Below are 17256 nucleotides of genomic sequence, written 5' to 3'. Positions count from 1 at the left end.
GGCCGTTGTTAGCAAGGTATAGATGATAATTCAACAGATCTCATCAAAATTCTTCTCGTTAGTATCATCTATGAAATTTCATTTCATATTTTGACGGAAATGGATTTGACAATTGCAGGCGGTTCGAATTCCGTTATTTTTGTGTAGAAATATTTCGGGAAATGACTAAAAATTTGTATACTGTAATAATGTTTTCATGAAGTACCAATAACTGAAAATGGCTGAAGATCCTGGAAAAGAGATCGACGAAAGGTAATGATGGTTTGGTAGTTTTTCACCTTTCGATATGTTGTGTGGTAAACAATAAAAAGTGATGTTAACAATCGCATATTTTTCCAGAACCGGCCTGAAGAAAAAACCACCCAGCGGGTAAGTTCTTCGAATGAAACTCTCTCTTTCTTTTATATGCTGCTTTTCAGTTATACGTTAGGCGTGATGAACCACCTGAAATGCTGCATAGGATCAGGAATTTTCACATTGGGATTCGCTTTCAAGAATGCGGGAATGGCATTAGGTCCGCCGATTTTGGTATTTTTGGGAATTGTGGCACTGCACTGTCAACATATGCTGGTGAGTAGAGCAATTGAGTTAAAAAATTCTGGGCATTGATGCAACTGAAGCTTCGGTAAATTCTTCTATTTCCAAGGTAAATGTGGATTTCCTAGGAGTTTCCATAGTTCGTATTTTCATTTGCCATTACAAGTACCAATTCTACGGGGCGAGCTTTCTGTTGGTCTGTACTAATTGTCCTGCTTCTGCAGCAGTCGTTGTGTATTTCCTGGACATCTAACTCTTCTCTATATCATTTCTCAGACTAACAACCAATCTATGGGTTTGTGATCAGGAAATGAGCCGTTTTACTACAACAGCTCAAAAAGCATTATTGGCAACTCTGAGAGTATGCGATGAATAGAAGGTAATAACTCGTTAAATCCTTATTCTATACATTTGCATGAGTTTTTGCAACCACACAACAAATAATAGGTCCTTCCGTTTGTTTAGAAAGTGTAGCACTTTTCTACACTCGGTGTAATTTACACTTGATTTCAGTACATATTCCTTTGCTGATTGGATTTACACCAGTGTAGAGGAGGTGTAGTTTTTCTACATCTAGTCAAAAAGAGGTGAGATATTAGTGTTCTGTGGCGTGGAATGCAAAATTTGATGTTGATGTCACGAACGTCACAGTAATCTACTTCAAAATGATACGATTAAATTTAAAATTTGCGAAAAGTTCATCACTTCACAAGAGTATGAAAAAGTAACAAATCTTATGAGAAATGTGCGTAAAGATCGCCAAATAGCTTAACCATGGATTAAATCAAAATTATCAGTGTATTTTACACTACACAAAGAAACAGACGAAAGGACCTTATGTCTTTTTGGGATACATCCTACTCCAATAAAACTAATTTTTCAGTAGCCCTGCATACCTGATATTTTTTCGAAATACTATAACCTCCCCTCCTGAGCAGCTCTTGATTGCAACCAAGAGAGAAAAAAAGAAAGCAATTTTTAAACATTTCTGTAACATCTTGGTAGTCGCTATATATTATATAGGAATGCTTATATACTTATATACTATAGTATGATATTTACTCCGGCTACAATAATATTGACATATTTGAGTAAAACAATCTTTATAGCTTCTACAGCTTCTTTTGCTCGCAAATTTTAACCAGAGGCCCACGTTTTGGAGGATATGTTTCTTCTTCAAGGCGTTCAAGGCTCAAAAAAAAACCTCAATAAAGCATTAAGGCTATGTACAGGGTGGGCAAATTTCGATGTTTTAGTACTACAGCTTTTAAACCAGAGGAGATAGACAAAATCTGATACCCCATTCTCGTTCTCTTTTTCTGAGAAACTTACAATAGTAGAAGTGATTTTTGGCCACTTTCTTTTGTTTTCGAGTTATAAGCAAAAATTGGAAAAATGGCGATATCGAAATAAATTTATATCTCCGCTAATACTGATGATAGAGCTCTGAAATTAAAACATTATACAGGCACTTTGTTCCGTAGAATCCAGTGGCGTGCTCGCCTTTTTTGCAGGATTCTTAATTACGATGCTATTACCCATAGTTATGTTTTTTTAAATGGGAACACTAGTTTTATGTGCAATTTTTTGAAAGCTTAATTTTTACTGATTTCAAAAATATATAACATCATATGGTTTGTATCAATATAAATAATTTAAAATGGTCAAAAACCTTTTTTCTCAATATTTCTATGGTTTCAACTTTTGACAAGTACAGAAAAATAGAGTTTCCTATAACAAAAGCAGTCTTCTTCAGGCAATGTCATTCTTTCTATGCTTTTTACCAATTTTCACAAAATTTGAATCAAGATATATTTAATAAATTTTCATAATAATGAAAAGGCTTATAGAAGGAGACAGTGGTAATCATACGATGCTATATGTTTCTGTGCTCATCAAAAGTTGAAACCATAGAAATATTGAGAAAAATGGTTTTTGACCATTTTCTATCATTTATATTGATACAAACCATATGATGTTATATATTTTTGAAATCAGAAAAACTTAAGCTTTCAAAAAATTGCATAGAAAACTAGTGTTCCCATTTAAAAAAACATAACTATGGGTAATAGCTTCGTAACTAAAAATCCTGCAAAAAAGGCGAGCACGCCACTGGATTCTACGTAAAAAAATGCCTGTAAAATGTTTCAATTTCAGAGCTCTAGCATCAGTATTAGCGGAGATATAAATTTATTTCAATATCGCCATTTTTCCAATTTTTGCTTATAACTCAAAAACGAAAGAAAGTGGCCAAAAATGACTACTACAATTGTTAGTTTCTCAGAAAAAGAGAACGAGAATGGGGTATCAGATTTTGTGTATCTCCTCTGGTTTAAAAACTGTAGTGCTAAAACATCGAAATTTGCCCACCCTGTACACATGAGAGCGTTAGACGCCGCGTTGAGCGCGCGTACGTGTGTACGCTCCAATGCCTAGTCTAGTAACTCGAAGCGCGCTGCAAACGCGCGCTCAACGTCTATCGCCCTCATGTGTACTAAGCCTTAGTGAGACAATTCACACAAAACATTCACAAGGCGGCAGACAATATACAAACCTTAAGATTACTAGTTGATCAGAGGGAATACATTATAAAAGGTTTTCAAACTCTAAACAGACGATAAAAACAGAAATTCAATAAAATAAAATCAGAGGGAATAGTTATTTTCCTACCAAGTGCGGAAAGTAATACTTGCCCGCACGAAACTGCCGTTGCCCGAACGATGCGAAGCAGAGTTCGAGCATTGAGTATTAAACTCATTTTCTGAGTATTAATACTCAATGGTTCGGGTAAGCAGTTGAGTGCGGGCAAGACACTTTCCGCAAGAGTTAGGAACAATATTTTTTCTACAAGCGCTTGAAATATATAAATGTATCCATTTCACGAAACAGATCATATCTCATTTGATTAATTCATATATAATGACAGACGTAATTCTGCATGTCGTTACTATGGGTTTCTCATCGTTGACGTTCTGTCCATAGAAAAATGATAGAATTTAATTTACTCTATAATACTTGCGTGAGGGAAAAACCCCTGCTAATCCAATTGCGATTAACGATACTAAGCAACTATTTCACTCAAGTCTTTGGCCAACAACAAATGTTTATTTTCCATTCCTTGTATTAATGTTCCAAGATTCAGACATACCCTCGTTTGCATAATTCAACATTGCAAATGTTTCATTAAACGTCAGTGTTAATGTACGGGGTGAGTCTTTGACTCATACAAATATTCAAGCAGTAGATTCTAGAGGTCGAAAGAAACTCTTTTTTCCCATACCATTTTTTTAGATTCGGACCTAATAAAAAAATATAGCTATTTTAAGTTTTCATAATGAGCTGTGCCACCCCTAGAAAAACAAAATTACCTTCAGTTTAACTAGCTAAATCGGTGACACTACATATCTGTGGATCTTTTAGAAAGAGTTGCATTCGGTCAAAGTACCCAATTTTTCGAGTTTCACAGATATTTTTCATTTTTAAACATCAAATTACTCGAAAACAGCGCATTATAAGAAAAAATATGAAGAATACTTTTATTTTACAAAACGTTCAAATTTTTATGAAATAGGGTTCAACTTAGTTTCAAGGGTTTAGGTCTTTGAATTTTTGGTATTTTTATGATTCGTTATGGTGATAATGAAAGAACTGGAATACGTTGGTGATATCTTGTGTTCGAAAAAGATTCATGAAATAAATAAAAAACTATATTTCGATATTCATTTCTTCCGTTAAAACCGTTAGTGAGATATAACTAAAAATAACATTTCTTGAAAGTTTTTCCACAACCTGCATCTTTTAAACCCAGACGATTCGGAAAAATAGTAAAAAAATTTTTTCTTTTGATCTAAAGTATCTACTGTTAAAATATTTGTATGAGACAAAGACTCACCCTGTATATCCAACTCAGGAATCGAGAGAACAAAACTAGAATATTAAAAATGCATTCTGTTATATTGTTTTTTTTTCTGCTAGGGAAAACATACATTAAGGAAAAGGCTTTAGTAGTCTTTAAATACCTTCACTTTAAATAGCTCCACTTCGCTCGCTCATGCAGCTAATAACTGCAGACTGTTAAAACTCATTTTCTGCTTCTTACACAATAATATATACCTACTGTAACATCACTAAAGTGGAACCTATATTTGACACATGTTTCCTTCCGAAATATTTATGTTTTCCATAAGGAATCGCCTTCTATTGCTACATCTGTACTATCAATCACCTTGTATTTGTTTCATTAGCGCCTCACTGTGAAGGAATTATATTTTCTTTTCAATTTTGTATTATTCATGATGTTCTTCTACGTTGAGGATAGTTGAATGTTTGAGCGCAACATTCAGAAATTATATAACAACCATCCACTTTTCAAATGGAACCTAACCTTTCGGCTAAATAGCTGTATTCAATTCCAGTTGCAATGTGGAAAAGAAGTAGAAAAACACTTGGGAAGGAAACCAGATTTGGCCGAGACTGGTGAAGGTGTGTTTGAATTCGGACCGGAGAAAATGAGGAAGATGCAGAAATGTATGAAAATTTTCAGTAATGTCATGCTGATCATTACTCAAACTGGAGTACTCTGTATTTATACCGTATTCTTTGCTGATAGTATGATGAGGGTGAGAATTTCATTCAGTATTTTTACGGCCTTGTTCCTTGGAACCAGGACGTTATCATTTTTCCCGTTTTATTTTGGGCAAAATCCGCGAAATTTTTGAGAATTATAAGGCACTTTAATGTTTTCTAATATTAATAAAAATACCGATCCTTAAGAATTGGAACTACGTAGATGGTTGTACAGACTTGTGATAAATTTGGTGGATATCACACAATAGAAGAGAAAATTCAATGTCAGAAACTCTTCGACAAATTTTGCCTGAATCATCGAAACAATATTTATAATTTGGGAGCCGACGATGCTGAATCGGGATTTACTCGAGCGTCGTGGAGACCTAGTGGATTTTGAAAATCAGATGGTAGAAAGAAAAAAAGGTTCTATGACGTATGCGCTTTCAACAGTGTGGGAAAAACGTCTGCAGGTTTTCAAAGATTTTCAGAAAAATCGTCAGGTGTACATACTCGAGGGTGTCAAATTGAGATACTGTATATGCCCTACGTGTCTCTGACGATAAATTCATGTTATTCTGACAGTTTGCGAGGAAGGGCTAGCTGAGCGTGGCAGATTTTTAGTGGATATATTAATTGGGCCCACAGGAAGCTACTTTTCAAAGGACTGACAATTCGAAAGTGACGCAAGGTCACAGTGGTCCTTTGAATATGTAGAAAAAAAATCGTAACTTGTACATGCTCGAGCGTGACAGATTTTCATACAGATGGTTAATGTCGGTGTCGCAGACGTGTTAACCCATTAATCTGATACTAATCAGGGGGAGTTATCTTAATCACACAGTTTGAAGATGATAAAAAAGAAATTTTCAAAAAATATCTCCCTTTCTGTACCTCTAATCGTTTCTGCATTCATTATGACAGTTGTAGATATTAAAATTTTATACAACTTTTTTCTGAACCAATTTTACGTACTCTCAACTCTTTTCGAGTTAGAAAGCGATAAGGCGAGGAGCTTAGTCACACATGCGAAAAGCCAAGGTCAATGTAGACATCCAGTCTGATGTACATTCATCGCCATATTAGTTTCTCAAAAATGTTGGAAAGTAGAAAAAATTGCTTCTGACAAAATTTGTGGAAAATGTTATGCTCTACAACTTTTATGATAAATACGAAAACAATTTGAAGCCCAGAAGAGGAATTAATTCAAAAAAACTGATTTTTGTGACCATTATGGTCAATTTTTATTTTTTCGGCTTGCTGAAACTGTCAGATTATATTATTCTTGCAACCGCGCTCGAGAATGTACACGTGACTTTTTTGGCAAGTTTGGCACCCACCCACAAATTTTCGTCACGCTTAAATTGTCAGATTAAGAGAATGTATACTTTTCAACATGTAATTAACCACATAAATATATATCTCAATCTGACACGCTGGAGTGTATATATACAATGATCGTTTTTTTTTTTTTACTATTCTGACACACTGTCCTAGATAATTCCCCCTATATATAGGTCTAATTTTTGGTAGAGGTACCTACTCTAGAGAGTATCTCTACCCGGATATCTCCTCTTATATTAATCTGACACGCTCGAGTAAATCCTGAATTTTTATCTTGGGCTCCCCAACTATTAACTATATTAATTACTATTAGATTTGTATTTTTGAAAATACTAGAGAAATAATTCAAACATTCGTGATCCTGTCCCAAGTCAGTTTTTACCAATTTTATAATTATGAAAGGGACTACAAATCCAGTTTCTAAAGGGTGTATTGTCAAAATCAAATCAATTAAATAAATCCATAAGAGCACATCTGAAATTTGGATTATAAATAGAGCTTTGGCTAGAGAAGTTCCTAATGAATAAATTTAGAAAATTACACGTATACATAAATCGAATATTTTATTATTTATATTATTCATTGTTATCAATCTTCAGTCATAATATAATTTTTTCACCATTTTCCCAGAAGCTTTCATATCATTATTTCGCGCTTCATCCTACAACAAACATTTATGAACGATGACACAGGCTTTCTACCGGACTATGAAGGCATACGAGTTGAAAAAAAAATCTCATCACCTTACATCAGTAAAATCACACAAGGTTCATACGGTCTTATTGTAATTTCCATTATATTTTGATCTCCAACTCTAGATAAAGGCCTGATCTATCATTTCGGATACTAATTATTACATTTTTTCAGGTAGCCGAACATTGGGGTTACACAGATCTGAGCATTCAAATGTGGGTCCTTATTGCCTTCCCACCGATAGTAATTTCTTCCAGTACATTGGGAAACTTGAAACTGGTTGGATATTTATCGCTTTTTGCGAACATTCTAACATTTCTGGGCATCGCTATCACCATATACTTATTGTCAGTGGATCTTCCAGAGGAATTCACTTTCGAGTGGTTTGGAGATATGGCCCAACTTCCTATATTCATAAGCATAGGAATTTTATCTTTCACAGCCATACAAGTTGTAAGTAAGTTTTTCACTGATCAGTTAGTCAGTTACTCAACTAATCAGGATCATTTTCAACCTAACTATTGGAGGCTTGAGGTGGTTGAAGATTATGGCTACGTCCTCACAGACCTTAGAACATAAATACATGAAATGGACATTGACGTGCTATTTGTTGTGGTACAAACATTCGATGCTTCTCTGTGTAGCACAACACTAAGACAGTGGCGTAAAATAAATAAATTTATATAGCTCCTACCTTTTTGTACGGAAAATTGACGTGACAATGATGTCAGATTCAACTATCTCAATTTCGATTGGCCACACTAAGCAACTATCTCACTCCAGTCTTTGGACAACAACAAATGTTTATTTTCCATTCCTTGTATCTATGTCCAAGGCACAGACAGGAAGCTTGCCTCGCGCCTATACAGTGACTATATACCCCCCATATACAGGGTGTGGCGTAATGAATGGATAATATGGTACCTGCGGGTAGAGGACCTTACGGCGGTTCAGAAAAATATATTTTATGTTTAGTAAAAGTCCTTTGGTTTTCGAGATATTGGAGATTTTCGAGAATTCATGAAAATCACACCCTTCGCCACTCGTTTTGCAGGCAAAACTCCAAATGAAGGAATTTTTTCAAAATATTTTTTTTATATTATTTCTGGATAGACGCGCTATCGAATGTAGATTATTATTTTTGACGCGCATGAATAGTTATTCATGAAAAAAATATCTAACTCAACTTTTCCGTTTTGCTTATTTTTTTTTTCATAATTACAACCTAGCGCGGTGTTAAAAATAATATGGTTACCTAAGAGCCAATGCAAGAAAAAACATGCCCGTTTCATTGAGATTCCGAAATAGTATAACTCTCTGTATTTTCAGCATTGAAAAACAAAATTATCTTCAGAATAACTAGCTAAATCTGCGACATTACATATCTATGAATCTTTTAAACATAGTTGTATTCAGCCAAATAAGCGAAAGTACCTAGCTTCTTAAATTTCATAGATTAAACTTTTTAATTTTTGAACATCAAATTACTCGAAAACGGCGCATTTTTCAAGAAAATATGAAGAATACTTTTAGTTTACAAAACGTTCAAATATTCATTATCTAGCGTCCAACCTTACGATGGCATTTTCAAGAGTTGGGTTCTTTGAGTTTTTTAGATTTTTATGGTACGTAATAGTAATAATGAGATCCTGTATAGTTATTAAATTTCAAAATAATGGTGTAGCGGAAATAAAGCAACCAGCTATTTAGTAACAACCTAATAATGTTATTATTTTTATCTTCGGTCGAAAATTAAGGTTATGAATTCATATATAACCGGTTAGTTTTGCTAAGGATTTTAATGAATGCATTACAGTAGTCGAGATATACATTCAACTTTAAAAAATAATTGATTTTATAGTGCCGTCGCTATACCGTTCCCAACCCCTGTAGATTAAAACAAATTTTTAATCAATTTGCATAAATTCATGTACAATTATAAATCTATATTTTTCATTATGCTGTCACCCAGTGGCAGGAAAATCAGTTAAAATTCAATATTGTTTAACCATCCATTATTCTCCTCAAAAATTACAGTTTTAAATCGTAATGGACCATTAAGTCTTAATGGACGTATCTGGTACGGTAATGGTATGAAATACCATTCTGAATATGAAGTATCATGTAGAAAACAAACGGGGAAGAAATTCTATTTCTACTGCAGAAAATTTTGAAGATGAAATTTTTCCGATAATGATATTTTTTAGGTTTTACCTATTTACATCGAAAGCAAATATCCAGAAAAAGTAGGATCTCTTTTCGGTGTTCTCAATGTGGCTGCTTTCATTGAAGTGACTCTGACAATACTGATAGGAGTTCTTTCATACATGAAATATGGAAAAGATTGCCGCGGAAGCATCACGCTCAACTTCAAGAATGGGATGTATGTATGAATTTTTTCATCAAGTAGCTCATGTTCATAAAATGTTCTCTATGGGAACAACAAACCGTTACGGTTTTGTTTTTCTTTCACAGCATCTAATATCAGGAAGAATTGCTCTTGGCAAATATTGTATAATTTCTAAAGCAGAAGCAACTTCTACAAACAACAATTTTTTCATTTTTATGTGGTGACGTTGGGGAAGAAAACTAATATAGAAGTTCAAAAAATGCTTTATCCTGGTCAGAATTCAAATATAATATTTATCCAGGTCATTTGCAACAATGAAGCATTATGGCAGATTTTTCCTGGGAAGAATATACTTAATGAAGTGATAATAGTACAAACCTACAGTTTTCAAAATTTGTGTCAAATACATCCAACGTAGCAAACACAACTAATAATAAGTAATGTTTGAATAAACTCACACGAATAACAATGATCTAATATCCTATAACCTTAACATTAACATGTACTATAAAAAATATTCAAAGAAGCTAAATAGTTCGGGACTAGTATCCCGATAATTCCTGTAATGTGGACTATATTGTATGATTATCAGTACCAAATATAAAATAGAGGTAAATGATAAACTAACATTGAGACAGTCTGAATAACTTCGATCTTCGTTTCGTTTTTATTTGCAAATATTTAAATTATTAAAAATAAATCCAAGTTCCAAGAAATTCGTTAGAAAGTTTTTTCGAATACACTCATTACACCTATACATAGAAGATGATAGTGAGCTATGAAATTTTGGCACAATTTCTTATTCTTTTTCAATTGACAAAAATGTTTTTTTCAGAGCAGCTCAAATTGTAGTTATCTGTGTTGGTTTGGCAGTGATGCTCTCCTACACTTTGAACATATATGTAGTCATTGAAGCCCTGTTTCCAGTAATGTCAGAAAAGTGGGGCCCATTTCGTCATCCAAACATCGGCATATTTTTTTTCAGATTAGGTTGCATTATTTTTACGTGTGAGTATTTCAGCATGAAATAGTTATTTAATCAAGTATAGTTATCAATGATTGAGATATTCTCGAACATCAATCCCTAAATTAATAAACGAGTTGATTACCAGACTTTTCGTCGACCTCATTTCAAATTGGAATAGGGAATTTTGATTGCAAACAAATTTTCATCAATACCTAATCAAATTTGACTTATTATAAATTTTTATTATAATGTTCATATTATCATGTTGATATCATAGACATAGAGGATGTGAGTGTCTACTATGTAGAAATAGAGGCAATTCAGCAATACGTCGGAAAGGTGATGACGTAATTTGGGGCTAATGTCAAGCTCAATTGACAGTGGTATCTTTATCAGTGGCGTAACAATCAGTAAAGTTAGAAAGAAGTTAAAATACCTGCAACTTTTCTGTGAAAACTCACAGGAAGTGATGCACATACTTTTACAAGCAAAAGTGCTTGTGTGCTCGATCTCCTATTAGGCCACCTTTGCTGTATCTTCTTGGAAACGGCCATTACCTGTCTCTTTTCTGTGGATATAGACTTGAGTGTGGACTAATCAAAATTCTAGAAAAAGATAAGTACCGGCCGCAAGTTCGGTTGTCTTTCATATTTTTCTGCCATATATTTACTGTAGAGATAATTAGGAAATGCACAGTTCGTTCTCTATGTCTATGGTTGAAATGTACGCTGTTGACTGAAGAAGTTGAGAAGTTCATAGAGGAAATATTTGACATGTGACATTTTGAATATCGTTTCGTACAATATCTGTTAATGAATGCGTGAAGCTGGTAAAAGTTGGAGTTGTAGTATTGGTTACACTTGAACAATCATAATTTTTCTGCAACCTATACAAAAATTCATGTGTCCTCAATGCACCTCAGAAAATCAATGCGACCTACAAATAAAATAATAAGGAGAAATACGTACAAAATGACATATATGTTTAAAATGACATAGTCGCCTTATTTCAAAATTGGTGTGCTTTAGCGACCCAACAACTGTACCATGTGAAGGCAGCCATATTTACAATACTCTGAAATGTTGTACGCCATTGCCACAGTAGCGCCGCAGTAATCAGTTCGAACGTATTTCGTATGCCCACAAAAATTTATTTGACAGTGATTTTCTCTTTTCTCTACGATGAGTTATTTGTTGCTTTTTTGTGATTATTGATATTAAAATCGGTAATCGACAAATAAATAAAAGTGATGAAAAAACAAAACACCATGTCATTTAGTACGTACTTCCCCTACTCGTGATACCTGCTGAATGCTTCTATGTAAACAAACATGCCATTAAAAGGGCTCATTAATGGGTGATTTCCTGTACATTAAACAGAGCAATTATTATGTGGTTGACGGAGAAAATCCTTAAGGCCTGTCGCAGACATGCAACTTTTCATTTTAGCGATAGTTGCGCAACAGTTTGATTGCGCTCACATACGCAACCGAATAGTTTGGTCTCCGCCGGTGGACGCTGACATGCAACTATTCAGTTGCAAAATGGACTTAACGAGAAGGCGGAAGAAAATACGGCAAAAGAGGAAATATTGGGTATACACAATCATTTCCCAGCTTTTCATAAAGGGTCAATTTCATAAAGTGTATTCGGATTTAAGAAAATATCCCAAAAAGATTTTCAATTATTACCGAATGAGAATAGCCTGTATTGAATATAGGAGGTCCAGTGGCCGTCATCATCGAATTCTTGAAAGGAAAGATTCAATTTTATGTCAAAAATTTATTATGATAAATTACGAAAAATTTCATAATTATGATGGTTTCAACTAGAGATCATTATCTTGAAAACATTTACGGCATAGAATGAATAGTTTCAAGATCAATTTTAGGCCTAAAATGTTTCCATAAATATCAAGACCACTCACAGGGTATCCAACAGACACAAAGTTTCGAGGCATTCTAGTTGAAGAAATGAACTTATTGACATTTTTTGAAGGTCATTTTAGCTAAGAACAGTCGATTCTGCCAAAGTTTGACTCGTTCTTCTAGCCTACAATTTATAAGAGTTATCTAACGATCGATCGCTCTGTTGATTCATCACTCAAAATAAGAAAAAACGAACAGAATTCCTATGAAAATGAAAATGTTTTTGATCGACATAAAAAACGTGACAACAATCAAAATTATTATTATATTACGTTATTTTCACATACCAAAGACTCCAAGTTTACCGAGTTTTGTTCAAAACCTGTAAATTGATTACCTGAAAATACCTATATATACTTTCTTCGTAAAGTGTAAAACTGAATTAATCCTACTCTATATTATAACACAAGTTCTTTATAAATGATTGTAACATCGCAGTGGCCATCAATTTTGAAATTCTATATTTTATTCGAAACACCTGAGTTAGGCCAGCTAATATAATATAAAGCCAACTCCCATTTTACAATCGTTTAGTAAAAACACTGTATTTCAATCATGCAAATAAACGAACGAATTCAATCTTCTCGCGCATGGAACATGGTTCATTTTGGAAGAGAGAACTTGCAACTATTCGATCACATGTGGGCGCAGATACACTACGAGCGTTGTGCTCAAAACAGTTGCGCAATCGTTTAGTTTGTGTCGAGGCTGAAACTATTTGATCGCAAAACTTTTCAGTTGCATGTCTGCGCGGCCCCATATAAATTAGAGGTGGGAGTTCTAGTTCACTCAGAGGATATAGTTCACTAGTTCTCGTTCACGATGGTGAATAGTTCACATGAATCGTTCACTAGTTCACAATCGTTCACTTCCATTATGAATCATGGAACGATTGACGGTTATTGGTATGCTATGAATTAGTGATATGCAATCGTTCTTTCATGTCTGGAACTGGACTAACGTTGAATTGAAACTGAACTCTGATACGGGTTAACGGGTTTCACGAGAAAACAAGTGGAAGTGTACATTATTTCAAGCCTTATGCTTTTTGCTGGGTTCTGGGATTTGTTTCGAGAATAAAAGAAAAAAGAACAAAAGAACGAAATATATTGAGTTATAAAATAAAAAATAAAAAAAATACAGTGAGATTCGATGAACTTTTTAGGGTGAGGGGGATACGAAAACGTTGCGAACTCATCGATCGTTTCTGTCATTCAGGGAACGAGTGAACTATACTTCGAACTATTCGTGAACTAGTTCCTTTCGTTCCTTACACAGAATAGTTCAATTGAACTAGTTCGTTCACGAACTACACACATGCGGCACTCACTTCTGCAACTGAATAGCGACAGGCGACAGCCTTATACTGGTACATTTTGAGACTAAAGTGCATACAAATTATCAGGCGGAATATTATGCGTATAATGTATGAACAAAACCAGGCGCGAAATAAAGACAACAAATATTTCTAACTGAATATGAGATGTTTTCTCCACAAAGAAAGAATTATAGAATTCTTTCTCTGTTCAACTGATGCGTTGTGCCTTTAACTTTCCCCCTCTTTTCCTCTCATGGAATATTTCCTATCCCTAAATTACCTGTATAAATATACAACCACATATTTCAAAAACGACGATATAATTCAGATACTACTATCGAGAAAATTGTCAGTTATACGTTGGAAACCTGATTATTTATATGTACTTCCTCCCTATATAATGCAATGTAATTTGATATTACTTCATTTCAGTCATCCTCTCATGGACACTTCCGATGCTGGGACAGATCGTGGCTCTTGCTGGAGCTCTCGGGAATACTTCGCTAAGTGTAATTTTTCCGGCATTATTTCATGTCATCCTTATGTGGGAAAACTCATCAGTTGTAGTGAAAATAAAGGACTTCCTGATCCTTTCCCTCGGTATTTTCAGTCTCACAGCAGGGACGGTGGCAGCAATATGGGATATCGTCAGAGAAATCGATAAAGTTTATTTTCCGGAAGCAAAGAACTCGACGACGGGATAAATTATGAATTTACTATGTGAGAATAAATATATAAGCAAATATTCCAATTAATTCTTTTATTATTATAAGTAAAAGGGCTGCAGCTGTCGACGGACTTTAGAAATGTAGGAAATATTATACATTAGGGTAGTTGGTTCAGCAGCTTTTAAAATACTCGAATGCAATATACAGGATGACTGGTGACGTCACCCACTTAGCCGTTGAGGCTAATTGTAGATAGAGGACCTCAAACTTATTGAGAATTTGGGTTTTAAATGGCCCATAAGGATATTCTGTTCGGAGATACAGGGTGATTTATGAAAAAATGCTAAATCCATAAACTCCCACACCTTGCATATATGTTATGTTTTCTTGGGAGATCTAATGGGGTACTTTGTTATATGGTATTTTTCTGTAACCATTACGTGTCTGATACGATATTTTGGATGTACCTGTGCTGTATCCAAATTATATCCACATTTAGTGAATTTCATGTTCCCGCTTCATGATATCTACGTAACATATTTGTAACATTGTTCTTTATTTGCCATGTATCATTTTGAGATCATGAACAGAGCATGACACCATAAGAAGCGTTTTAACTACCGTCGAGGGCGCTGTAAAACGTAAACAAATATGCAGGATTGTGAGAAATGCTATAGATATTGTCGTTTTGATATGTTTTTATTATCATTTAGACGTTTTGTCAGTTAAAAAGTGGATTACTGAAAGTGAGGTGCATATATTGAACGTTTGATTAGTTATTTGTGTGTCATAGTGATTTTCCAGTGAAATGGTGAATTACTGAAAAGAAAGTGCTATGGATATCGAACTATAGGTCAATTAATCATTTCTCGTATTTTCATAGCAGCTCTATATGAAACATCATAGGCTATGTTTTTATTATATATCCAGCGTATAAAAATTATATTTCAATAAATAATGTCCTGTTTGGTGTAGATTTCGATATAGGTTATTTCCTTACGTGTTGCATGTACCTCATATGTAGAAATGAATAAATCATATATTATGTATTCAAAATTTTCTTCAGAAAGTTATGAAATATGCATATGGTATTCTTCTCATTCTCACAACGCATAACATAGGCACAATTCTCCTAAAATCTTCTTAACCTAAGCCAAACAAAAGATTAGTGAACTGTTGATTAATCTTTTTATAGAATGCATGAAAGTGCAAAGACCAGAAAGACCTGTCCTAATTTTTCTTGGAGAACAGTAATCATGAACCCATGCAGTTTGCATGATGTAATTTATTCTTTCTAGTTCTATTAACGTGTGGCCTAATCTTTTGCATCAATTTTGTGATCTGAAATTTATGAAAATATATTGTTTTTGAACATGAGTTCATTCGTCCACATACCCCACCGAACTGATGTGAGATATTTTTGAAATTTCCTTTCAACAATGATTGATAAAAACACACTATTTGAAATATCAAAATTCGAGTTCAATATTACAGAAATAGTTTTTATCAATTTCCATAATTTTTTGTTGAAGCGTTCTCAATAACAAATAAAAAATAATAACATAACACATGAAGGTAATACATATAGATATCCTATGAAACAAATATTTGTATGATCCATGTTTGAACTATTTATGATCCTTTCTGAGAGGAAATCCTTGTTTAAGGCGGACATAAGAGCATAGTTTCTATATAACTGTTCTATATTTGTGCTCTTAATGCTACATATTAAGGTTACAAAATAAGGAACACTGTATATATTTCTGCTATATAGCTGCTCTGTAATGTGGTCACCTGGGACACTTCCACGATTTATTAAACAAAATTTTTTGTTGATATTTACTTACCCAAGTAGTAAACGGGAATCACGAGGCTTATTTCTGCCCAAGTCACAATCGGGAAAAATGAAAAAAAAGTCTTAAGGGGAATAAATTATATTTCCTTCTGACGTTTTAAAAAATCCATCTGAGTAAATAGCTAATATTAAAATTCACAGTTCTAGTTACAAATTTCAATATATAAAACAATCTACAAATCATAACAATGTCAAATATCAACTATTAGGTATATTTTCACCCTAGTCGGTGACTAGGTACATTAGTTTATTCAAAACTTTAAACATTTTCTATGCCATCTGATTCACATGCGACGAATTAATTATCACTTAAAAATCACAGCTTCCGGAACCCACTTAATTATAATTGATTTAATACAGCAAAATTTGTAAATCACACTAAATTCATATATCACATAAACGTTAATCTCGCTACATCAAAATAGTTAGTTGTCAATGAATCAGTTTCGAGAACATAAACTCCAAGTTGATTTATTTCTTCCAAAACTTTCATTCTGCCAAGTTGCAATGTCAATTATACCGAAATCGACCGGTCTGTCGATTCATTAGTTTTTTCTTATTCAATGTCTATTTGAAAATTTTACCCCAAATCATGAAGTAATAGTAGCAATGAATCGGAATATTTTCCTATTCGTATGATAGAGTCGATATCAGTTGGTCGTTGTTGAATTTTGAAAAGCGTTGATGATGGAATGAACACTCTCGTAGGTGCCTGTGGAGGCTCCAATGATTCCACATATTATCACAACGATGTCGGAGAAAATCTGAATGAACGTTAATTCACCACGGCTGTAAGCTATCACGAGATGTAGGATGGGTGGGAACAAAAGGGCTAACGCTGTACTGCTCACAGCTCCAACTAGAGAGATGAAGAGTTGAAGGTACGGAATTGCCTCCGCTAGAATAACTGCAAAATAAAATATTAAATAATAAGCGAAAAACTAAATAAAAGACAAAAATTATAGAGTAAAAAGATGGGGAACAAAGCGACTAGAGTGATGTGAGCTCTATCTGTGTTTCAAATGTGTTTT

General features: G+C 34.0%; 2 protein-coding genes across 7 annotated transcripts in view; one reads left to right on the top strand and one right to left on the bottom strand.

Annotated features, from left to right (window-relative positions):
* Positions 1-271: 271 nt before the first annotated feature.
* Positions 272-14453, top strand: LOC123313957 (proton-coupled amino acid transporter 3-like). 2 transcript variants are annotated; one of them, XM_044899070.1, is made up of 7 exons: positions 273-369; positions 420-570; positions 4953-5156; positions 7315-7593; positions 9348-9523; positions 10326-10498; positions 14135-14453. In XM_044899070.1, the coding sequence occupies exons 1-7, from the start codon at positions 314-316 to the stop codon at positions 14404-14406; spliced, it is 1311 nt and encodes a 436-aa protein (XP_044755005.1). In that variant the 5' UTR covers positions 273-313; the 3' UTR covers positions 14407-14453. The 2 variants fall into 2 exon arrangements, with proteins under 2 accessions (XP_044755010.1, XP_044755005.1); XM_044899075.1 differs by lacking the exon at positions 4953-5156 and having other exon boundaries at positions 272-369.
* Positions 14454-16288: 1835 nt separating this feature from the next.
* LOC123313837 (proton-coupled amino acid transporter 1-like) overlaps positions 16289-17256 on the bottom strand; it is a 58578-nt gene continuing 57610 nt past the window's right edge. For all 5 annotated transcript variants that reach the window (XM_044898907.1, XM_044898917.1, XM_044898890.1 and 2 more), the window contains one exon: positions 16289-17132. In XM_044898907.1, the coding sequence (XP_044754842.1) occupies positions 16876-17132 (257 nt within the window). In that variant the 3' untranslated portion in view covers positions 16289-16875. The remainder of the gene's footprint in view (positions 17133-17256) is intronic.

The sequence above is a fragment of the Coccinella septempunctata genome, chromosome 1 (assembly GCF_907165205.1).
Source record: "Coccinella septempunctata chromosome 1, icCocSept1.1, whole genome shotgun sequence".
Lineage (NCBI taxonomy): Eukaryota > Metazoa > Arthropoda > Insecta > Coleoptera > Coccinellidae > Coccinella > Coccinella septempunctata.
This window is presented reverse-complemented; position numbering and strand designations above follow the sequence as displayed.